Source organism: Haliotis cracherodii, unplaced genomic scaffold (genome assembly GCF_022045235.1).
Source record: "Haliotis cracherodii isolate W230 unplaced genomic scaffold, xgHalCrac1.p SCAF_3, whole genome shotgun sequence".
Classification (NCBI taxonomy): Eukaryota; Metazoa; Mollusca; class Gastropoda; order Lepetellida; family Haliotidae; genus Haliotis; species Haliotis cracherodii.
In genome coordinates this window covers 64273481-64298723 of record NW_027266286.1, presented here as the reverse complement: position 1 = coordinate 64298723, position 25243 = coordinate 64273481, and the positions used below count along the sequence as shown (strand labels likewise).

Sequence of the window (25243 nt, the reverse complement as noted above, 5' to 3'; positions counted from 1 at the left end):
CGACGTCGTGCCTCCCAGTGATTTTCACTTAATAAAATAACAAAAAACATGTGCTGCAAAATGAAACAAAGTCCAAAAGGAATTATTCAGTTATAACATCAGGAACCAGTGTCTTTAATGTCACGTTGTAAGCCATAGGAACCTTTACCAAATGAATACCCGTGAAGAAACAGGTTAGATAAAGTCTTAACCTATGGTTAAGGGATCGGGATCGGGTTGTCAGACTCGCTGACTTGGTTGATGCATGTCATCTAATCCCAATTGCGTAGATCGATGCACATGATATCAATCACTGAACTGTCTGGTCCATACCACCGTCACATAGCTGAATGCGGCGTTAAAAATCAAACAAACAAACAAACAAATTTACACTAACTTGGTACAGTTATGCCAGGACTTCATCAGTTCAAGCAACAGGAATTCTAGATCAGAACCCTGAACCACCGTCTGAGGAAATCGGGTACAAGAAACCATTGATTATAGTCATTGACATGAGTGGCCCTAGGTTTGTCATCTAGTCGGATGCCTGCACGACTTCCATATGAAATAACTAAATAAAGGTTCACATCACCATGACAAAAAGCTATACTGCCGGGCAAAAGGAAGAATACACTCATATGTGATGGTGGCTAAAATAAAAGGACCAAGAAATGGTTATTTGATGTTGATGTATTTGATACGGGTACCATAGTTGTATTTTGGACATCAGTTGGCAGTTTTTGGATGGCTGTTGTCAGCCTTGTAACTGTTTCATAATGTTTATAATTTTTGGTCAAAGTGTAACTTACTTTTCCCGACAGTGTTGTTTGAGAGGTATCACAAGTACCAAAACGGTTTTGATATATATTACGGTGCAACATTTATAGGACTATACCACCATAGCATATTTTCAACAAAGCAGTCTTAAAGTTTCTTCTGTATGATGTATATGCTGTACCTATGCCAGAGTCATGTCAACCACAGAAACCTCTTGTCTTGGAGTAGAACAGCTAACTCTTCGAGGTATGGTCGGTATAATTTGTCCAGCAAAAGACGAGTTTCTTTTAGCATCGGTCCAGCCTTCCTCTTCCTCTCAGTGACGTGCATATGAGGTATGTTTACAACACTAGTCAAGAATTCTTCATTGTAATCTGAAATAAGTTTCACCGATCATTGAAAAAAATATTTATTGCATAAATCTTTGTTATATTTTCATTGTTTCAATTCTGCTTTGTTTTCATGATATTCATAAACATCTGGTAAATAATCATACACTGTTCGTAGTTGACCTTTCAAGCAATTGTGGCAGTCCTCTGTCCTCAATAATGTGTTGTTATTATTAAAAAAATTTATAAGAACATATGAAACATAAAACCTCAACGGCAGAGAATAATCTGTCTGGATTAATTACAGAAAACCATTCTATTGGGAGCAAAAGGAAAAATAAATATGTAAATCATAAGAATAGATCACAGGAAATGAGTGACAATACATATTTAGTAAATATATATATGACAACTTACTTAATTTCAAATAATCATACACTTTTCGCAGTGTTCCCTTCATGTCGTGATTGTAGTCCTCCGTCCTTAGTATCAGAAAATTTTCTCTCCTAAAAACATTCAGCCATTCCTTCATATACACTGAGTAATATCCGATGAAGATGCGTGTCTGAAGAAGATAAGCATTATAAGACAGATGTACGACAATTGAAACATAACAATAATGCACTATAGAAACCAAAGATGTCTAAAAAACGTTTAATCACAAATCTATATCCAATGTAGGTTTATATATAATTTGTATCCATATTCCAGTGCATAAAAAGTTCGTGCATGTAATTTCATGATTATCAGTTAAACACGTGATTGTTTCTTCATGCTTTGGGCATTTTCAGTGATATAGTTGCGTTGAGACTTTCCTTGTGTGCCACTAAGAAGTGGATTTGAAGACTTTGCAAATGGCATTGATTAACACTATCAAGGTCGCGCAATCCATCATATTGTTGTTGGTTTGTTGTTTTACACCGCACTCAGCAATATTCCAGCTATATGACGGCGGTCAGTAAATAATCGAGTATGGACCAGCTAATCCTGTGAATGATATCATGAGCATCGATCCACGCAATTGGGATCGATGACATGCTTCAACCAAGTCAGCGAAGCTGACCACCCGATCCCGTTAGTCGCCCCTCACGACAAGCATAGTCACCTTTTACGGCAAGCATGGGTTGCTGAAGACGGGTCTCCACCATATTGCTTTTTGTTGCTGAATGTATAATCTGCGACTGATGACGGAATATTTGGAATGGTCAGTCAGACATCCATACGTACCTTCTTTCGTTTAAATATTCATATTCATTCACTTGGTGTTTGTAATTCTCATTCCATTGAATACGATCACGCATGTGAATGGATGGATATTAAGCATATTTGTGGTGCGCTTCCTTCACCTTTACATATGATTGCCAATTTGCGTCTTCTCTGAGCTGGCCAATTGCTGCCATTTCCTAACATTGTGACAAACATGTAGTGGTGTGTGTACACACACAGAAGCACGGTATAAGTGTACGATGTGATGATACAAAAGTAACACCACGGTGCTATTACAAGAACAGCGGTGTGACAATCCCATTCAGCTGCTCCCTGCCTCTTCCCCACAAATAACCATTGCCTGCAAGATGGCGACAGTAGGAAGACACGGACGCGGGGTGCTGTTATACGTAGCCATGAACAGATCCTGCGAGGAGGTGATACGATGGCACGAAAGTGTCATGCGATGACCCAAGGTTCTTGTGGATCGTGACTTCGTTAAACCTAATCACATACATGTACCCCATCTGACAAATGACATCTGAAAGTTCAGACATGATCCATGGGAGATCTAGATTGTTACTAAACTACTAAAACACATGTTAAATATTTCAAATATGTGATTTACAGCAATATTGAAATATACCTTTCTACTGAGCTTATATTGACTCGATATAGTGTAAACACGTATTTCAATGCAAATTTGCACAGACATACATATGAACAGTTAGCTGCTGGAAACAGTGTATATGATGTTGCAAAATAAATCTGGAAGCCAGACAAGACTTGGATTCTGGAATTACTATTTGTTTATACAGTAAACTACGTTTATAACGAACACGTTTATACCAAAGTTACGGATGTAACGAACTGTTTCCTGGGTCCCGTCCATTTGCTGTATATAGGCTGTATATGTGCCTACAACGAACTACGGTTATAACGTACTGATATTATAATAGAATAGATAAATAATAATTACAATAATTAATTAGTTCGTTATAACCGTAGTTTACTGTATATGGTTTTATTGAGGGCGGGTTTGGATGACAGAAGTCGGTGATCTTCAAATGCCAGGTAAAAGTGTCAATAGGGAACTGTCTCACTCCCAATAAAATGTGATTATGTTTATACAGCACACACACACACACACACACACACACACACACACACACACACACACACACACGGAGGTGGTGAGTTGAGGTGAAATGGCGTTTCAAACGTCACGTTCAATAATATTACACTTATATAGCAACGTGCATGCACGTGTATGTGGCTGCTGATTTTAGTCATACTAATGCCGTCTTTTGTGCCAACCAACTGAGATACCATGCTGCAGGTTAACATGAATCCCTCACTCAGAAGAATATTAATGAACTCGGAACCGACCAGTCCATATTTCTTCCCCTTTATGGTGAGGGCCAGGCGGGGTAACGTCTATTGGTATGAAGCGACCGGGAATCGAACCACCGACCTTCCGCTTTCCACAGGCTTGTCCGTATACACAATGAGGGTATCGGAGCATTAAATCAATCATGAATTGAGGGTTGGGTTTGGAGAATTGAATTCATCAATGACCGAAACTGCTTTTTCGCCGCTTTTAGCACCAATCCAACATGAAGACGAAGGATACCATACAATAAACAAGTTCAATCATACACTTCTTCCGGGTTAGAATAGGTCTTCAGCAACCCATGCTTGCCGTAAAAGGTGACTATGCTTGTCGTAAAAGGCGTCTAACGGGATCGGAAGGTCAGGCTCGCTGACTTGGTTGAAGCATGTCATCGATCCCAATTGTGTGGATCGATGCTCATGATATCAATCACTGGGTTGTCTGGTCCAGACTCGATTATTTACAGACCGCCGTCATATAGCTGGAATATTGCTGAGTGCGGCGTTAAACAACAAACCAACCAACCAATGAGCACTGACATGGGGCCTACAAGCTTAGAAAGATAATCGAGAGGATGCGAAGCCTCAATCATAGGTTTCCGGTGTGCCCAAGGGAAATGCCCCTTACACCACTGAGCCACCTGTGCCCCCATTTATGTATGAATAAAATGGAAACATCTTTGAATGGAATATTTATAACAGTTGCTTGACAGTTAGCTCCTTACCGGCAATTAGTGATAAAATTTGGCATAAAAATCATACGAACTGCCAATCACTTTGTGTGAGTTCATTGGAGTTGAACCTTGACAGACCGAGGGCCAACAGGTAGCTTCTTACCGGCAGTTGTTTGGAAACATCCAAGCTGTATAGACACTGCCTGACTGTGTTGTTCCTCATACATTCTTCCTCGATCTGAATAGCTTGGAGCACATGTTTATGAAAGGACTGAGGGGAATCGCCGTGGTTCAGGAATATGTAATCCGAGTATAATCTGTAATTTGATCATACATTCATATAATAAGAAATAAAACCAGAAGCGTTTGTCATTATTTACATTAATGCATTTATATGCATTTTAATTATAATAGTTTGTGCTATATTGTGTTTAAGAATAGATTGAGTTTAACGTTTTAACTAATATTTGTCTCTTGGAACTTATTGAGTTCGAGAAATGTCTACACATCTCAGGTTGACACAATGGGGTTCGACTATATGTGTATTCTGTATCATACTCATATCGAACGTGTCATTGAGTTATCAAATGCTATGATTCCTAATTTGCAATGTCGGACATCTAATTGACTTTTAGTGACTTAATTCTGACAAGTTATAGATACCACAGAAAATGGAAATAAAAACAGATTAACATTTCAGAGATCGAAACCCAAGAAACAATTTTTCTCACATTCTTTTCACATCCATTATATCAACACATATTGAGCGATGAGTGTTGATATACTGAACATGAAAAGATACAATGGTGAATTTTAGGATCAGGAAGTATTCGACGTCATTAATATTAAAAAAAACCCCGATTAATTAATTTGATGTCCACTTTGAGACAACTTGCAATATCAAATTTGACGTCATCTGTCATTTAACTGTAGCCCATGCCATTCAACGGTACACTTATGTGAAATCACTCCCGTTATATTATGTCTTACAAAGCCATCCAGCGCCCTCATATAGCTGGAATATTGCTGAGTGTGGCTTTAAACAACAAACAAACAAACCACAATGCCATCCGTTGCTGCGACAATGTTGTAAAGTAGCGTACATTGCAACACTAATCACATATTTCGGTATAATAACGACCATTTAGGTAGCCTTGTAGGTATAAACTCAAGTATATGGTACAAGTGAAAATAAGGAAGTGCATATATATTTCTTTGGTCACGGGTGGAAGTTTCCTCCAAATTTATACCATAAAACAATGGGAAGCATAATGAATGTTGTAAGTCAGAACTTTTTGAAAAAGAAACAGTATGCAAAGGCCATGTGGAAACAAATAACACAACAACAAAACACCAGGTTCAGTAGTACGGATGGTAAGGTTGTTTACCTGTCTGTTGGATTCCTAAATATGATTATGAACTTGGGATCTTTATACACATGCTTCATTAAATGTGGTGTGACAACCACAGGTTCGGTCAAGCCTGCATTTTGAGGGATGTCTTCCCATCGGTGGAACCTATAGAAATCTGTCGGAGTTCCGTCTCCTGAAACACGTTGAACATGAAGCATAATATAATATGATAGATTGTATTTAAGTCTAGTTTACCCTTCATATCATTAATTTTTTTTTTGCTGTTGAACATCTCGAAACTCTGTCGATACCCATCAAAGATAATCAAATATTCAACTAATACAGAGTCACGGGGTGTTCCCGCCAGAAGAGGAGATTAACGTTATATTCTGCACACTATTATCCGAACCATATCTCAGAAATGTTGTTGTATTGCACAAAACACAATGTTCAATACAAATAAACAAAACAAAAGTCAGTATCATAGCGAGAGAAAGAGGTGAAAGAGACTGGGAACATACTGTAACATAATTTTATTAATATATGAACTGAACTATTATTTCCAAGAAAAAAATATCTACTTTTAAGGTAAGTCTGTCGACCGGGAAAAATAATGTAAACTAAAATAAGAAAAAAAAATTAAAAATTAATCATTATTGCCATTATTGGTTGGCAAAGCTATCAGAAATAACCTTCCAACAATTTCTACATAATCAAAATCCGACACGTGTTCACATTTAAATTTTGACCGGGGAAACAACACAACACAATCATTGAAAACATAATTGAAAGAAAACTCCAGTTTGCGATATGTACAACGTCAATCTTTCGGTGTGTCGACCAGAGAGACAAAAATGACTAAAGACAATCAAAGAAGATGTAATTGGAAGGTTTCGATACAGGTGACGAATACATCTCAAAATAATAACTTCCGCAGAAGTAATGACAAAATGAATAACATAATCTCAACACTCGAAGGCTTTCAGCGTAAATAAAGCAAGTAAATTATTCAATGTAAAATAGAAAACTATACATCAAAAGTCATGCATGATCAAGTTAATCCTTAATCATGATGTCAAATACAATTATAAGCCATTCACAAGTCATTTCGGATACAACACGAGATATCTCCTATAGTAGCCGGCCGCAGTCTGCCGGAGTTATCGTTCGATAGAGGTGGTAACGTTGCTTCGTTTGTCATTGATTCACGTGCCATTCATGTTCCAATTGTCAGCCAGTTGGAGCACAGTAAAGCACAACCTAAGCACAACATTGTTCACAACACATTGAGAAGATCAAGTCCCGAGGCGAGATTTCTTCTCATCTAATGATGATCAGTCTTCACATTCGTCAATTTGTTCTAAGTCAGTGCCTTCTTAAACATGGCCTTGCTGCTGTGACAGATCCTCACTCTCAGTCGCAGTGACTCTGTGAGCTGAGTGAACCGAGATCTCTTCGTCACTTGAGTGACACTGTGATCAAGTTATTAGAAGATGTATACATAATTAGAAGATTTGACCAACGCCAAGTAGTGTTTATTCATGATACTGAGAGGCCATAGACCTCTGGTACATGTCATACAGTAATAGGTGTATGACAGTTTTTAAAAGGTAATATATTCTGGACTTTTTAGGTTCATAGCATGCAACATGTGCATTGACAGTTGTTGTCGTTATTACAACATTGTTACCAGACACTAACGAAACAAACTTCTGTAAACTAGGATAACAGATGTAATATTTATCAATGAACTGTTTTCTGAGTTCATCATGCAACGGACATACTTTTATCATAATAGTGCATGTACAAGTGTATCTGAGACCATATACATATGATGGTAGAATGAATAGTTTATATATTGGACAACTGCTTGCTCCTCATTTTAAGAGCGAAGAATGTAAACTTGGCAAGATTATTTATTGTAAAAGCATTACTGGTGGTAAATAAAACTCAACATTTATGCTCTGATGGAGATGTATAATAATAACTTGGCAGAAATTTTCTTCTAAGATCGTCATAAAACGGACAAACTAAACAAACATGGTTTTCTGTTTCTACATTTGGAATGATACAAAATGGACAAAGTCTTTCACATTTTGGAATACCTAACTTTCTACCCTGTAATACCATAAGATCACTGCTCGACGTGCGAAACTGAGAGAGAGTAATCCTAAATGCAGCATTATTCACAACACTTAAATCATTTTCATATTCATTTGATAGCTTAATTGTTTTATCCAAATATAATGAAGATAATTTGTCAAAAGGTTCAAAGAGACACTGTTTATCAATATCAATACATCTTGTTCTAAATGCGGATATAAATGAATGAATACAAGAAACTGATTGTCTATTCCAAATTTCACCATATCCAAAGGAAAATAACAGATTTTTAACTTTCAGTGCCCAGCCATCTAGACCCTTTTCTGCCCGGTCATACTGGTACACATACGTGTGATATAATATACTGTTTTCGTTCTGAGTTAATAAACGCAGCCGGTACTTAATAATTTTCAGATGTTGGTTTACTTTTAACGAGTATCTCCCACGTTCAGCTCTTGCTACAATATTAGGAACAGTTCTTCTCAGTTTCAAAATAAGCTTGCAGAATTTATCATGAACATTTACAATATCTTTAGAGGGATGAAATCCACTTATCTCTGAGACATATAATAATATGGGCAGTACTTTAACATAAAAAATACGAAGTAACTTTTTCAGGGGAAGTTTGTGAAAATTGTACATATGTGATTGTAACAATAATTAGTACCTTCCATGCTTGATGGGATAATATCTTTTGAGTTTTATACCAGGAACCCGAGCTAGAAAAATGTTCTCTAAGATATTTATAACTGGGGACAATCTCAAGAGAGCTGCCATTAAGAAAACACTTTTCATAGCTTTTAAGCCTACCTGCCTTACGAAAAATAATGATTTTAATCCTGGTAGAATTAACTCTTAATGCTTTCAACTCGAAGTTGGCATTGTCACATTGACAGTTTTGAGTAGCGCAAGTATATCTTGTATTTTTTCCACACATTTAACGTCGATGTGAATGTACAGAGCAATTTAAACCAATTGTTCAACCTGGCAATTTTGTGAGTCTTATAAGAAGAATGGGCACGGGTGGCCCAGTCGTCTAAGGCGCCGCAAATCGTTGTGCCGAGTTGCGTCACTTGGGCACGCCAGAAACCTATGATTGTTGGTTCGAATCCCGGTTCGCCCAAATTATGTTTCTAGGTTGGTCGGTACCATACCTGTGCTCGTGGGTTTCATCGAAGTGGTAAACGTCTGAGACCTGCATCACTTCGGGCTTTTCTCCCACATTAAGCTGACACACCCCGATATAACTGGAATACTCTTAAAAGCGGCATTAAACCCAACTGACTTATAAGAAGAGTCTTTGTGGATGACGGAGTTGTTAACTTTGCTCTGGTGATACTTATACATATATAAGTGGACTGTGCCGACGGTTGCCATTTAGAGACAACTGAAACAGGATACGTACAATTTATTCCATAAATATCATGAAATACTGACATATAAGACACTGTAGATATCGCTGCAATGAAATTACATCACAATGCTTTGCAGACCATTGTGACGTCACTGGTTACCATGAAGTCACAATCAAATGACATCACTTATGGCTCTGCTACTGAAGCTGTTTGCAGTACTTTTTACACTGAAGACACTGCTAATTACTGTCTACAAATTGAAAAAGTTGAAAGAATGATGTTGGATGATAAATAAAATCTCACCCTCATGTCTTTTGGTATAAAATATATCAACACTCGTTGATAAAAGTGGAAAAAATCCTCGGAAAGCCTCGGAATTTTTCCACATTTATCAACTCGTGTTGATATATTTCATATCAAAAGACACGCGGGTGAGATTCACTATTTAAAGAAACATATTAATTTGATCAACTCACCTGTTATCTTATTGTGAAAGTTGTCTGGGGAAACGCTCTCTTCAATCAGGTATGCAGGAAGTCTTTGAACATATTTGCTGAAGTTCCATTTCGTCACATGCAGCATATCATAGCTGAAACCTGTGTTTTCATAAACATTGATATTCTGCGCTTATTAAGATTTTATATTGCTGGGCCCACTTGCACAAAACGATCTTAGTGCTACGACTATTGTAAGCTTATGTCAAAGTATGGGAGTTACGATCATCTTAGGGCTAAGATCGCTCTGTGGAAGTGGGCCCTGGTAGTATATTTTCGACGATAACATCCATCATGTTGCTAATGATGTAAATTTATCTGATGTTGAGCGAGATATTTTAGAATCGGAAATTGAAGTCGCTGAAATACACGATGCCATTAATACACTTTAATCAGGTAAATCTCCAGGCCCCGATGATGTCCTAGCTGAAATGTTAAAAAGTTCAAAACATATCATTACTCCTTTTTTGCACAAATGTTTTAACGAAATATTCAGAAAGGGTATATTCCCAAATGCATGGTCTAGATCTGTCATTGTGCCTGTATTCAAAAAGGGAGACGTGACTAACCCCGATAACTATAGAGCAATTTCTCTAACAAGCATCTTAGGTAAACTGTTTGCTATAATTCTAAACAGTCGTCTTTCTACCTGGGCTAATGTTTTTGACAAAATCCCACCAACTCAAGCTGGCTTTAGAAAATCATATTCACCAGCTGATAATATTTTCTCACTTTATGCTATTGTTCAGAGATATCTCGGATGCCGAAAACGAAAACTTTATATTGCCTTTGTAGATTTTAAAAAAGCTTTCGACACTGTTGACCGATGTAAACTTTGGGATTGTCTTAGGGCAGCTGGTGTTGGTGGGAAAATGTTTACCATTTTAAAATCAATGTATGAAAATGTAAAATCTTGTATACGACATAATAGTGGAGTCACCGATTATTTTGACTGCCCCATGGGAGTTAAACAAGGTTGTATCTTGAGTCCTCTCCTATTTTCATTCTTCATTAATGAGCTTTCCTTTGATGTTCAACAAAACGGTAAACACGGAGTGCAATTATACCCTGACCTTTATGAATTACTTATATTACTTTTTGCCGATGACGTGATTCTAATCTCTGACTCTATTATCGGACTTCAGAAACAAATTGATATACTATACAGTTACACTGTTACATGGAAGCTATCTGTTAACTTGGAAAAAACTAATATTATCGTATTTAGGAGGGGAGGTCCTCTTGCATCGAGAGATAAATGGTTCTTTAATAACCAACCTATAAATGTTACAAACATGTATAAATACCTCGGTGTTGTTTTACCGTTTAACCTTAATCTTAAACATCTCGTTAACGATCTCGCCCTACGAGCAAAAAAGGCCCTAATAAATCTATTTGTCGTTCTAGATAAATTGCGTGTTATCTCACCTACTATCTTCTTCAAAATGTTTGATGCTCAAGTTCAACCAATCTTATTATATGGATCAGAGGTCTGGGGTTTTGAAACCTATTACAATATTGAAAAGGTACACTTAACTGCATGTAAAAGATTTCTAAATGTTTCTAAATCGGCTCCAAATCATATGGTCTATGGCGAATGTGGCAGATACCCGTTATATATTTGTTCATATTTACGTTTACTCAGATACTGGCTCAAAATAACAGAGATGTCGCGGGAACGAATCCCCAAAAAATGCTACGAAATGCTTGTCTATCGCGATAGTGTTGGTTACGTAACCTGGGCATCAAACATTAAGCATTTACTCTTCTCTCACGGATTTGGATATGTTTGGCTTAATCAAAGCGTTGGAGACAAAATGTATTTTCTTAGCTCTTTTAAGCAGGTAGCAATTGATATGTTTACTCAAAATTGGAGGTCGTCACTAGATAACAGTACACGCTACGACGTTTATAAAACCTTTAAATATTGTCTAACACCAGAGGTTTACCTGCATACTATAACAGAGAGAAAAATTAGAGACACATTTATTAAACTTAGGCTAGGGTTAAATGATTTGATGTGCAACAGGGGTCGCTTCTCCTCTATTCCTAAGGATATGCGTTTCTGTCCATTCTGCGAAAACCATATTGAAAACGAATTACACTTTTTGTTTATATGCCCAATTTACGACAACCTAAGATTGAAATATATGCCTGATATAACTAAGAACCACTATTCCATGAACAAAATATTATCTTTTAATGGTATCTCTAGTAAAAAATTAACTAAGATATTACAATACATCTATCAAAGTCTACGAGTGCGTAGTAAACTACTTAGTAAATCTGATATGTCCAGAAATAATAAGTTGTTTTGAAACTTTCGCATCTAGATCAGGAGTATCTACATTTCATTTTTGTCTGTTTGTTTCTACTAGAAATGCATATACATTTTAATTGTCTAATTGTCCTGACATGATGAGTATATTTCTGATAGATCCTTCTGTATTGAATGTCGCGCTATGGCTGAAAGCCTTTGCGACGTAAAACGTCATATTTCCATTCCATTCCTTTGGTATTCCTTTTGTATTTCTTCTACTACTGCAGCCACTGTGGTTATTACCAATGTTATTACAATACCTTTATTATATGTCAAGTATCATATTAGTTATCAAATAATTATAAAATGCGCTGTACAGCTGTAAATAATATTGTTTATCTGTATGTGTATATGGGCCAATGGCCTTTCATACAATAAAGATTGATTGATTGATTGATATGGCTAGTAAGAGGCGAGCCTAGTGGTTAAAGCATTGGCTCTTCACGCCGAAGACCAGGGTTCGAGTCCCGATATGGGTACAATGTGTGAAGGCCGTTTTTAATGTCCCCCGGAATAGTGCTAAAAGCGGCGTAAAAGTAAATTCACTTACTCACTCACTACTGACAGATGTTGTGGACGAAATGTTAGACATCAAAGTAATACTTGCATAGACCTTAACTTATCTGCTCGAGAATATCAGTTAGGTATCCTTGCCACCACTTATCAAAGACCCGCAAGCATAAGGCACAGTCTTTGATGGCACTCGGTGGCGGATGAGGAGACGAAAGAGGAAAGATGTCTCTACTACTGCGGCGCCAAAAACAAATCATGTCAGAAAATTACTTGAAATAGACCATGGGATCAGCGAATTAAACTGTAGAACTGGTTTGAGAGAAATGGTTCAGATATGAGCCAGGGTCTAGAGATGGACCACTGTCAAAAATATCCCCAAAATTGGTGACGGGTTGAGCCTACCATATCGACCATTGCTCCAGTAGTACATGTTTTTTGCAGAGCCGTTGCCCACAGCCCAGTACGTCCTCGTGTGCCCTGATTCGCGCGGAAAAGTCAGCGGTTCCTGATTTGCTAACTCCCAGAATATGGTAGTACGGGAGACCATGCTCAAGGGACGCAACTCTCCACAGCGAATTGCGGCGCCATAGACGACTGGGCCACCCGTGCCCCCACCCACCCACCCCCGACCCATAAAGAAAGAGAAAAACTGGAACTGTAACGTCCCGTATTAAGAGACAATTATTCATAAACGTACGCGTCTTGCATATAGCAACCAAGCTTTTCCGAAAGATAACATGAGTATTTGTTCCATTACAAGAAATTCATAATGCTATCGTCACAGCAACCCTCGGTATACTGTTGAAAAGCTCCAGCATAGTTGTTCTGAAACAACTGGTACAGTATCAGAACTGATGAAAATTGGTGACGGGTTGGGCCTACCATATCGAGCATTGCTCCAGTAGTACATGCTTTTGCCAAGCCTGTACCCACAGTCTAGTACGTCCTCGTGTGCCCTGATTCGAGCGGAAAGGTCTCCTGTTCCTGATTTGCTAACTCCCAGAATGTGATAGTACGGGAGACAGCGTAGTTCACGTTTTCCAGCCTCATCAGAATACCAGCATGGGTTCTTGTAGTTTTGAAGGAACGCAGGCCTTTCCTGTATTAAAACAGCAATACTTACTTTTTGATATTGCGGCTGCTATGTGTAATGAAATTAATATATAATGTGTTCAAAAGCTTAGGAACATGAAAAGTATAATTACAAATCACGATGTACTTTCAGTTTACTTTTAGAATTGGGGCGGTTGGTTAGCCTTGTGGTTAAACCATTCGCTTGCACGTACCAGGCTCGATGTCCCACATTATTACAATGTCCGAAGCCTATGTCTGGTGTTCCCCGCCGTTATATTGATGGAATATTGTTAAAAGCGGCGAAAATCATGCTCGCTCATTCGCTACAAGTTTTGTTGTAAAACAGGTATGCGCTCAGGCACCCGTGACTAACCACGTACCATACAAAAAAGGTCTTCTGGCTGGTGTGCCTTTGCGCCAATACACTTCGTGTTTGGTATATGACTGTCTCGGGATGCACTTCCAGCGTTTATAGATATTTTCTTCGGCGATACATAAATCATCTGTCTGCCATGGTATAGCAGATACCACAGTAAAATACAGAGTAGACACGTAGAGAAAATCACGATCTGTAGGAATCTCTTTGTCACGATATTGGTTCGCTGGAAACAAACAAGCTAACCTGTGAATCATCATATATCAATGGATATCATATGCCTAAAGGCAAATGTTATTATGACGTGAATTTGTTTCACTTACAAACCTTTATGTACATATTTTTATTTGAACCAAGGAAAATGTTTATAAAAAGCTCGTGACTGTCTGAATGTGCGTTTAGGTGAGTTGAAATGGGGTTTAAGGCCGCGTTCAAGATTATTGCACATAGCGACGTGCATGCACGTGTGTGTCTACTTGTCGTGACTTATGCCGGTTTTTACAGCTGGACCACTGAGATACCATGCGCCTGGTTAACATGGATAGCCCACTCCGACACAGCCTACCAGCCCCTGTATTACCCATTGAAAGCAACGCGCCAGGAAGGGTAACAACAAGTACCATATTTTAAACATCTATTGGTATGACGCGGTTGGGGATCTACCGACCGATCCTCTGCTCTCCGGGCTCACTGGACCAAGATGCAAGTCGAAGTCTGAATGTATTGGTAAGGATCAATATACAGTGTTCACGTCATTTCCAGTGGTAATGAATACAGTGCAGAGTTGACAAGGGCTTAAGCTGGATTGAGCTTTCACTACTTTATGAAATATGGTTTGTTAACAGAACAACATACATTTACAGAATAAGAGTGAAACCACTCGATGTATTTTGTACATCATTTGTCCTAAAGGGTACAACCCAGCCCACATTTCGGTGCTACTTGGTGAGTATGAAACAAGAGCAGAATTTCAGAAGGTGAAAACAAAACACTAATTTAAAGTTAGAGGATGACAATGACGAAAAACTTTATGGCAAACAGACAGACTACAGATAAAGACATCATACATGTATAAACCTGCTTTGTAAAAGCCGACAATACAAATATAGATAATGAAGGCCATTTGGAGAATAACACCGCCACTATGACCTGTCATACAGATCATGATATAGTTAAAGCAGTCATTCTATATATATTATGATGACAGAGATTCGACCAAACTGTGAGATTTCCCCCGATTCTAGCAGTTACTTATCACAGGCTATACTATACAAACTGGCCTCTATTCTACAACAAAAGGGAACATCCGGCTAGAGACAACGCTTGACCCCCATTCTCTGTCAGTCGCCAGGTGGGAATCGGGGTATGTTGACTTCAGTCACCAGGATCAACTGAACGGGGTGTAGCCCATATTGTCCGTGTTCCGTGTGTCATGTGAAAATCCAGTCCAATAATTACACTCAGAACGCCTAGCAGCTGTCCTTGTGATGTGTAACACGTTGAGAGACTACAAAATTAATGAAATACGACTCGGACGTTGGTTGTATAGTTTCCTAATTAGATCTCAAACTTCATCCTACATTTTTATGTTCGATAACATCTGTCATGATCAATATGAGAAATATACTTACCTTCAGTCTGAGCAGCACTTTGTTGGTCATGGTGATGTGTTGCAGATGACAAGTGCGTATCGTGATTAAGGGTCATTAATATACTCCCAGAAACAACTTGCACCTGAAAATGAAGAGAAAACAGGTAAGGTCGTTATACCCATTGCCACAATTGCAGTAACATAAATGCTGAAATAATATAACCCAAACCAAGCGGTTATCGACTGATTGTGCATAAACTGCCAGGCAAAATAAAGTATACACAAATGTTTGATAGTGTCTAACATGTAACAAACTAGTATCATATTTGTGTTTTGGATCTGAAGTTTGTGTTTCGGTTACGTTACTATGAGGTTTGTAACTTTCAAATGTATATTTTCTTTTGTCCGCCAGTGTTGATTTATCAACGCGATAACATGAGTCACTTTCGGATTGTCCAGGAAGTTCAGTTCTTAAAATCCCCTACCCCCAATAGTGACAAATGTTACGATTTTTTGTATTAGGAGGTCACAGGTTAGAAGACATATTTTCGGAAAAACTAAATCTATCTGTGTGACTGTCATCAGACTGACAGCAGATTAACTCGAAGTACGAAGTACGTTGTGCTCCCCGTAAAAGCCGGTCAACCAAATGGCTAGGATTTGCAAGACGGCGCTCTCCAATCAGACATCTAAATTCTCTAACATATAATGGTTTAGGATAATATGGAAACTTGCAAAATTACTGTTGCCAAATACTTAACGATTGTGGAATAAACATGTTGGATATACAGTCGGCTTGTCATATGCCTATGTATAGTACATAAGTAATTGATATTTTGAAATGTCAGTCAATCAGCCTGATAGTTGTACTTTACATCCTCAAATAACCTTAACAAATGTTCATGAAAAAGAATTATGATATTCATTTCCAGTGGACCATGGGGAGAGAAGGCATCCTGCTGATCGTGATTCTGACACAGTGTCTACTCTGTTTTTGTGTGTGGCATTACGTTTGTATTGGCAATCAAAGGACCTGGACAGCGTGGAAGGAAACAATATTTCATGGTGGAAGACACACACCAAACATGCAATGCATTGGCGAAAAAAAAAAACAGACAGAAGACATTCTTTGTATTGTACGTGCATAGTATACCAAGGAAAAGTATGCATACGTTTTGTTCACGATAAAAACACTAAAAGTAAATTATATCTTAAGCATCTTCATTTTTGTGATCGGGATTAATGTGTCTGAGATCATATATGGCATATCAGTAACCTTATACGTAGCATTGTTTTAAAAGTGTGAATATATAGTGATGCTGTTGCTGTTTAAATACAGGAAAGGCCTACGTTCCTTCAAAACTACACAAGCTTTTGAACACATTAAGTATCTATTTCATTACAAATAGCAGCCGCAATATTAAAAAGTAAGTATTGCTGTTTTAATACAGGAAAGGCCTACGTTCCTTCAAAACTACAAGAACCCATGCTGGTATTCTGATGAGGCTGGAAAACGTGAACTACGCTGTCTCCCGTACTATCACATTCTGGGAGTTAGCAAATCAGGAACAGGAGACCTTTCCGCTCGAATCAGGGCACACGAGGACGTACTGGGCTGTGGGTACAGGCTCGGCAAAAGCATGTACTACTGGAGCAATACTCGATATGGTAGGCCCAACCCGTCACCAATTTTCATCAGTTCTGATAATGTACCAGTTGTTTCAGAACAACTATGCTGGAGCTTTTCAACAGTACACCGAGGGTTGCTGTGACGATAGCATTATCAATTTCTTGTAATGGAACAAATACTCATGTTATCTTTCGGAAAAGCTTGGTTGCTATATGCAAGACGCATACGTTTATGAATAATTGTCTCTTAATACGGAATGTTACAGTTCCAGTTTTTCTCTTTCTTTATGGGTCGGGGGTGGGTGGGTGGGGGCACGGGTGGCCCAGTCGTCTATGGCGCCGCAATTCGCTGTGCAGAGTTGCGTCCCTTGGGCATGCCAGAAACCTATGATTGTAGTGTCGAATCAGGTTTGCTTGTTAGTTTGTTTGTTGTTTAACGCCGCACTCAGCAATATTTCAGCTATATGACGACGGTCTGTAAATAATCGAACCTGGATCAGACAATCCAGTGATTAATATCATGAGCATCGATCAGCGTAATTGGGATAGATGACATGCATCAACCAAGTCAGCGAGCCTGACCACCCGATCCCGTTAGTCGCCTTTTACGACAAGCATAGTCGCTTTTTACGGCAAGCATGGGTTGCTGAAGACCTATTCTATCCCGGAATCTTCACGGGTCGTCGAATCAGGGTTCGCCCCGATTATGTTTCTTTGTTTGTCGTGGGTTTGAGCAAAGTGGAAAACGTCTGAGACTTGCATCACTTCTAGATTTCCTCTAACGGTATGCGGACACTCCGTGATATAACTGGAACACTGTTGAGAGCGGTGTAAAATCACAGGGAAGGACGTATTGCTGAGACACATCTTTCTTAAAAAACAACAGAGAATCATATATTCGTTTATGGAAACGCGTATTCATACACCCATTTGCAAAAACCCATAATAAAGATGTTTTTGGAAATGCAGGTTTGACGTATCAACTTAAGCGTGTCCGGCCATGTAACTTCAGCTGCTATATTCGAGGATTTCCTGCACACTGGATTGAAGGGAATGTTACTTCAACAAACTTTCACAATAAGATAACAGGTTTGTTTGTTTGTTTGTTTGTTTGTTTATTGTTTAACGCCGCTCTCAGCAATATTCCACCTAAATGACGGCCGTCTGTAAATAGTCGAGTCTGGACCAAACGATCCAGTGGTTGATACCACGAGCATCGATCCACCCAATTGGGATACGATGACATGCATCAACCAAGTCAGCGAGCCTGACTACCCTATCCCGAAAGTCGCCTCTAACGACAAGCATAGTCGCCTTTTACAGCTAGCATGGGTTGCTGAAGACCCATTCTACCCCGGATTTTAACAGGTTTGATAATAACATGAATATGTACCATTATGGGAGTCATATACGATCTGCACTTCTAATGAACAGTTTGATGAATAGTGGGTATTTTTACTTCTTTTAAGGATACCCAAAACTCCAAAGGGTTGGTGGTAACAAATATATAGAATACCGCCAGATCCCTTGCAAAGGGTTATGAACGATATACGGATCAAATATATAAAGTATATGTCAGTTCATGGACAAATTTGTTGATACCAAAATAAGATGTATCCTGTATCAGTGCCAAAGGTTTCAGCAGAGGTAAAGGGAAAATTAGTCATCCACATCGACTTTTGTAGATCTCTTTACCTTCAATCACATGAGGGGCGGTCGGATAGCCTAGTGGTTAAAGCGTTGGATCGTCACGCCGAAGACCCGGGTTCGATTCCCGACATGGGTACAATGTGTGAAGCCCATTTCTGGTGTCCCCCGTCGTGATATTGCTGGAATATTGCTAAAAGCGGCGTAAAACCATACTCACTCACTCACTCACTCAATCACATGACATGTGGTGTATTTCGCCCTTCATTGCACGGTTCAGATACATTAAAAACACATTTTTCTTAAACGTGCTTTGTCAGTCACTATTATTATTATGATCATTATTATTTACAGATTAAAATACAAAATTCAGCAAAGAGCGTATATGTGATCCTGGCACAGTCAGGCTAGGTAGGCTTATCATAATCTCAGGGCCTTTGCCTTTAAGGTGGCAACCTTCCCTTGTGTCGTACTGAGGTCCTCATGGAAGGTATTCGGTGTTTCTTTTCTGTAAGTACTAGATGACTGCACGTACCTCCATTTTGTCCATTGTAAAGGTCACAGACCTGTGCTTATTTTACCCACCTGTCACAGCGAAACTATTTTCTCAATTGACTCAGGTTTGTGGGGATATACGGATATACCTCTTTGACATGATATACTGTCCACAACAAAATCTTTCACTGTTACGCAATTCTTTCTATGTGATATATTATATAAATTATGAAACAGACATACTAAAGCATTGATCCTTTGATACAGGAGACGGAACTCCGACAGATTTCTATAATTTCCGGAGATGGAAAAGGATCCCTCAAAATGCAGGCCTCAGCGACCCTGTGGTTCTTAAACCACACCTTATGAAGCACATGTATAACGATCCAAAATTCATTATAATCTTCAGGAATCCTACAGACAGGTAAGAAACAGAGCAACCGATACTACTTTACATGGTGATATGTTATCCAATAATAAATAAATTGCAAGTGATTCTACAGAATTTGTTAGGGTATCCAAACAATTTGTTTTGCGTTTACGTTTCTATAAACCTAAACACAATTAGGCTACGCCTACTAGCGGACTTCTGTTTCTTGATTGGTTGCTGATAGAGCTCATAATACTATCGTTGTTTAAATTCTGTACCAGAAGAGGTCTGTGAAATTATTATTGTTGATATATTTGTTTTTAGGAATTAACATAAGTTTAATGTTATAGCCAGTATAAATTAAACGTAAAAGAATGTGCGCACGCCAGGACTTTTTTGTAGGTAAATTATTAATACAACTGGCTCCAATAAAATAAATGATAAACAATACTCCTTTCCGGATCACACATTGACATAAGCATAAAAAAACGACCCACATTCCGAATACCGTTTAATTAAAAAAGAGTTCCTTGATTTTGTACAAACAAGGAGACCTAGTATTCCTTGAAATAATGAGCTCTAGTTTGGTTAGTTTCACCAAGTGTAACCTTGCCACAACTGCAGACTGACGTTATTTCTCAACACATGAAACTGTCGATGTGCAAATTCGTCTTGGAACGTATGTACACCAGTGCTTGATATATTAAGGTAGTGATTTTACATGTTTGATTGTGATTCATAAACACATGCTCATAGTCGGAATGACCCATGGCGATTCCGGGTTAGAATAGGTCTTCAGCAACCCACGCTTGCCGTAAAAGGTGACTATGCTTGTCGTAAAAGGCGACTAATGGGATCGGGTGGTCAGGCTCGCTGACTTGGTTGATGCATGTCATCGATCCGAATTGCCTGAATCGATGCTCACGATATGAATCACTGGATTGTCTGGTCCAGACTCGATTATTTGCAGACCGCCGTCATCTAGCTGGAATATTGCTGAGTGCGGCGTTAAACAAAGAAAACCCAAACCCAACCATAGTCGGAAATGTTCAATCGACTCTTGGCAGATCGACTCTCGGCTTTTGGCAGATATGTCTTATGAAAATGAAAAGGATTTTGTCGCTTATATTGTAAAGATAGAAGTAAGTCATGAGTTGAATGAAGAAATATAATTTGATATGTCAATTCATCAACAATGTTTACGATGATCTAAGTGAGGTCAAGTTGTCTTGTTTGAAATGCATCTTATTGCATAATACACCAAGTATAGCCATTTTCCGGTTTATTATCTTATGACTCTAATAATATTATAATAATTACAGATTATACTCGGATTACATATTCCTGAACCACGGGGATTCCCCTCAGTCCTTTCATAAACATGTGCTACAAGCTATTCAGATCGAGGAAGAATGTATGAGGAACAACACAGTGAGGCAGTGTCTATACAGCTTGGATGTTTCCAAACAACTGCCGGTAAGAAGCTACCTGTTGGCCCTCGGTCTGTCAAGGTTCAACTCCAATGAACTCACACAAAGTGAATGGCAGTTCGTATGATTTTTATGCCAAACTTTATCACTAATTGCCGGTAAGAAGCTAACTGTTGGCCCTCGGTCTGTCAAGTTTCAACTCCAATGAACTCACACAACATGATTGGCAGTTCGTATGATTGTCAAAATTTGTCACTATCGCGAAGGATTTTTACACCATTTCATGTGATACATGTGATATTATGTTACGCGGCATATGTGTACATCTGTATAACGACTTACCCTGTTGTGGGGGGCGGTCGGGTAGCCTAGTGGTTAAAGCGTTCGCTCGTCACGCCGAAGACCCAGGTTCGATTCCCGACATGGGTACAATGTGTGAAGCCCATTTCTGGTGTCCCACGCCGTGATATTGATGGAATATTGCTACAAGCGGCGTAAAACCATACTCACTCACTCACTACTCTGTTGTGGAAACAAATGCTTTCCCAAAGCGAGAGATAATTTTTCTAGTTTAACCCCGCACTCGGCATCATTCCAGCTATATGACGAAAATGATTGTCGATGAAAATAATCGAGTGTGGACCAGACAATCCGGTGATTGACATTGTTAGCATCAATAACGCAACTGGGATAAGATGACATGCGTCAGCCAAATCAGTGAGCCTGATCACTCGATCCCGATAGTCGCCTCCTAAGACAGCATGGGTTGCTGGAGACCGTATGTATTCTCAAAATGTTTTAAAACGATAATGTTTTATTCAGAATAACATTAGGTCATTGCATGGTGTCACTCAAGAAAAATGTACGATACTGTGATGTAATAAATTAATATGTACATATGAAGGAGTCCGCGAAATGTCCACCATCCGATTTAAATCTGGAAAGGTGAATGAAGCTTCCTACAAATGGTGTTATATGGGGATCGCCTCCGTGGTAGAGCGTCCGCCCGGAGAGCGGAAGGTCTGGGGTTTGATCCTGGGCCACGTCATACCAAAGACGTTAAAAGATGGCACTTGTTGTTACCCTGTCTGGCGCTCGGCATTAACGGGCGAAAACTGGTCGGCTCGGAGTCAGTATACTGTGTGTGAGTGAGGTATCCGTCTTAAACTGCGGTATGATATCTCAGTGAGCTAGCACTATAAATCGGCATCAGTCCGGACTAGTACAAGAACACACGTGCATGCACGTCGCTATATAAGTGCAAAAAGTTTGGACGCCATGTTAAATCCCATTTCATCTCACCTGGTGTTATATGGCCATTAGCTGTTTAAACTGAATTCACTCCTTAAGTGCGGATTCCTTTCATAAGTGAGATTTCCACATGGCTTAAAGGCCGATACACCTGGTCCATTCAGACAGCTGAATAGCTTTTACATGAAATTTTACACAACATCATAGTACCATCTTAAGTACAGCTGTAAGTCCACAGTGCATTGCCATTTGCTTGTTTCAATTGTCGTACATCTGTATTATACATGCTTATCGCCTTCAGACACGCATCTTCATCGGATATTACTCAGTGTATATGAAGGAATGGCTGGGCGTTTTCAGGAGGGAACATTTCCTTACGCTAAGGACAGAGGACTACCACCACGACATGAAGGGTACACTGCGAAAAGTGTATGATTATTTGAAATTAAGTAAGTTTTTGGATTGGTATGGATTGTTGTTTAACGCTCCACTCAGCAATATTCCAGCAATATGTCGGCGGTCTGTAAATAATCCAGTAATATCATGAGCATCGATCCACGCAATTGGGATCAATGACATGCATCAACCAAGTCAGCGAGCCTTACCACCCGATCCCGTTAGTCGACTTTTGCCACAAGCATAATCACCTTTTACGGCAAGCATGGGTTGCTGAAGATCTATTCTACCCCGGATCAAACAAACAAACAAACAAACAAACAAACAAACAAACAAACGGAATCTTCACGGGTCGAAATTGAGTAAATTTTTAGCATATATTCCCAGAACAAATGTGATATGTTTTCATCACTAAGGTAACAAGCAGTATTGACAAGAAAAAACTTATTAACGATTTTAATAAATCTGGATTTAACGGATGAATTAATGTAATTTCAGATTACACTGAAGATTTCCTGAAAAAGATGACTCGAATACCTCACATACACGTCACTCAGAAGAAGAGAAAAGCTGGACCAATGCTTAATAAAACCCGTCTTTTGTTGGACAAATTGTACAGACCGTACCTTGAAGAGCTAGCTGATCTACTCCAAGACAAGAGGTTTCTCTGGATGACATGATTCACAGAATGATAATTACATTATGAACAATACACAGAAGAGCTAAAAAGATCTTGGGCGCGTTGCAAGCCACGAATCGCTTAGAGTAAGCAAGTGAATGGCTTACCCCGGGGTCTGCGACATATCGACGCGCTTGCGCACTCTTCCAAAATGGCGGCGCAATTATCGCTTGGTTGCCTTGTCCTAATGAAGAACGGCATAGAAGAGGCTCGACGACTAGCCGATGCATTTATGACTACTTTGTAGAGTTGGAACAGACTGAGGACGGTGCGATGTTAGCTATAGCTGCCTTTGCTAATTTCCAAGTTGATCCAGGCAAGAATTTCGCAGTCAAACTCAGCCGCCATTTTGGTTTGAGAACGAAGCGACCTCAGCCAGCGATTGTTGCGCTTGCAAGTGGCTGAAAGTTAGCGCACTGTTGTAAGGGGAATCGCTGTCCATCGCTTGCAAGCGATTGGCGCTTTGCAACGCACTCCTGATGTTTGTTTATGTTGCTTAAACAATATGACTTATACATTCCGCATTTTTCATTAATGAAATACCCATTATGCTATGATACATACTTTACAATATATTGTCTTGTTTTGAAAAGAAGGCAATACATTCGTGGATTTATGTCTCCATTTACGGTGTTTCAGTTATATAATGGTGTTTCAGCTATATAACGGTGTTTCAGTTATATAACGGTGTTTCAGTTATATAACGGTGTTTCAGTTAAATTCCTGTTTTACAGTATATAACGGTGTGCCGTTGAAGAAGTCCAAATGATACGGGTTGTATTACAATACCCGCTAAAACTGAACTATGTAAGTTATGTGACCTGGTAGACATATATGTTTCTATCTGAAATGGTACAGAATACCATTTACTCATCATAGTTCTATTGTAGACATGTGGAACACATTTCTAAATTTGACGCATCAGTGACTAAATTAAGTTCAGATGCCATTCCTTATTTTTGAACTGAAGAAACACGGGTACATGTCCCCAAATGGTTGGCTGGTTGGTTGGCTGGTTGTTTAACGCCGCACTCAGCTATATCACGACGGTCTGTAAATGATCGAGTCTGGACCAGACAATCCAGTGATTGATATCATCATCATCGATCCACGCAATTGGAATCGATGACATGCATCAACCAAGTCAGCGAGCCTGACCACTTGATCCTATTAGTCGCCTACGACAAGCATAGTCGCCTTGTATGGGTTGCTGAAGACCTATTCTTCCCCGGATCTTCACAGAAATATGTAGACCATGTACATTATCCAGTGAAGCGCGACTGGAGCAGAGGAGCAAAACCTATATGGGTCATCAATTGAGTGAACTATTTGTTTCATGAAAATGAGAAAAAACAAACATTTACAGTCAGACTTGGACAAATATCTAGACTATCACAATATTACGAAAGACACAGAAACTGAAGAAGGAAAAAATAAACATGATTAAAAAACATTTCGCATGTGAAAATAGGGTACATGAAGAGCAAGCGTCAGCTCACGGCAGAGATAACTAGAAACTTCTTAGGGCTGTGATGACTGATGAAATAGAACCATGATGACTGTGATGATGTTGATGCAACAACCAGCTTTGACAATGAGGGAAATAGTAATTCTAAAAACACAAATACACGTGGTAGGTAGTTTGTTTGGTGTGTACAAAATTGCTGTCTCTCCTCTCTTCTCCACTGAACAAAACCGCTACTGCCTCCCACCATCAAAACCAAACCCCCACCCCCTCTAAAACACTAAACAAACCCTCCCTCAAACCCCACCCATAAAAACAAAAAGAACACAAAAAAACCCAGAAAAAC

General features: G+C 39.1%; 2 protein-coding genes across 2 annotated transcripts; one reads left to right on the top strand and one right to left on the bottom strand.

Annotated features, from left to right (window-relative positions):
* Positions 1-948: 948 nt before the first annotated feature.
* LOC139475612 (carbohydrate sulfotransferase 15-like) lies at positions 949-15605 on the bottom strand. Its single transcript, XM_071258801.1, has 6 exons — positions 15576-15605; positions 13377-13593; positions 5746-5902; positions 4521-4674; positions 1503-1650; positions 949-1130 (listed from the first exon to the last, which is right to left on the bottom strand). Exons 1-6 carry the CDS (start codon positions 15603-15605, stop codon positions 949-951), a joined length of 888 nt encoding a protein of 295 aa, XP_071114902.1.
* A 3689-nt stretch (positions 15606-19294) lies between these two features.
* Positions 19295-23433, top strand: LOC139475611 (carbohydrate sulfotransferase 15-like). The gene is made up of 5 exons (XM_071258800.1): positions 19295-19301; positions 19574-19730; positions 20999-21152; positions 22659-22806; positions 23252-23433. Exons 1-5 carry the CDS (start codon positions 19295-19297, stop codon positions 23431-23433), a joined length of 648 nt encoding a protein of 215 aa, XP_071114901.1.
* The last annotated feature ends 1810 nt before the right edge of the window (positions 23434-25243 follow it).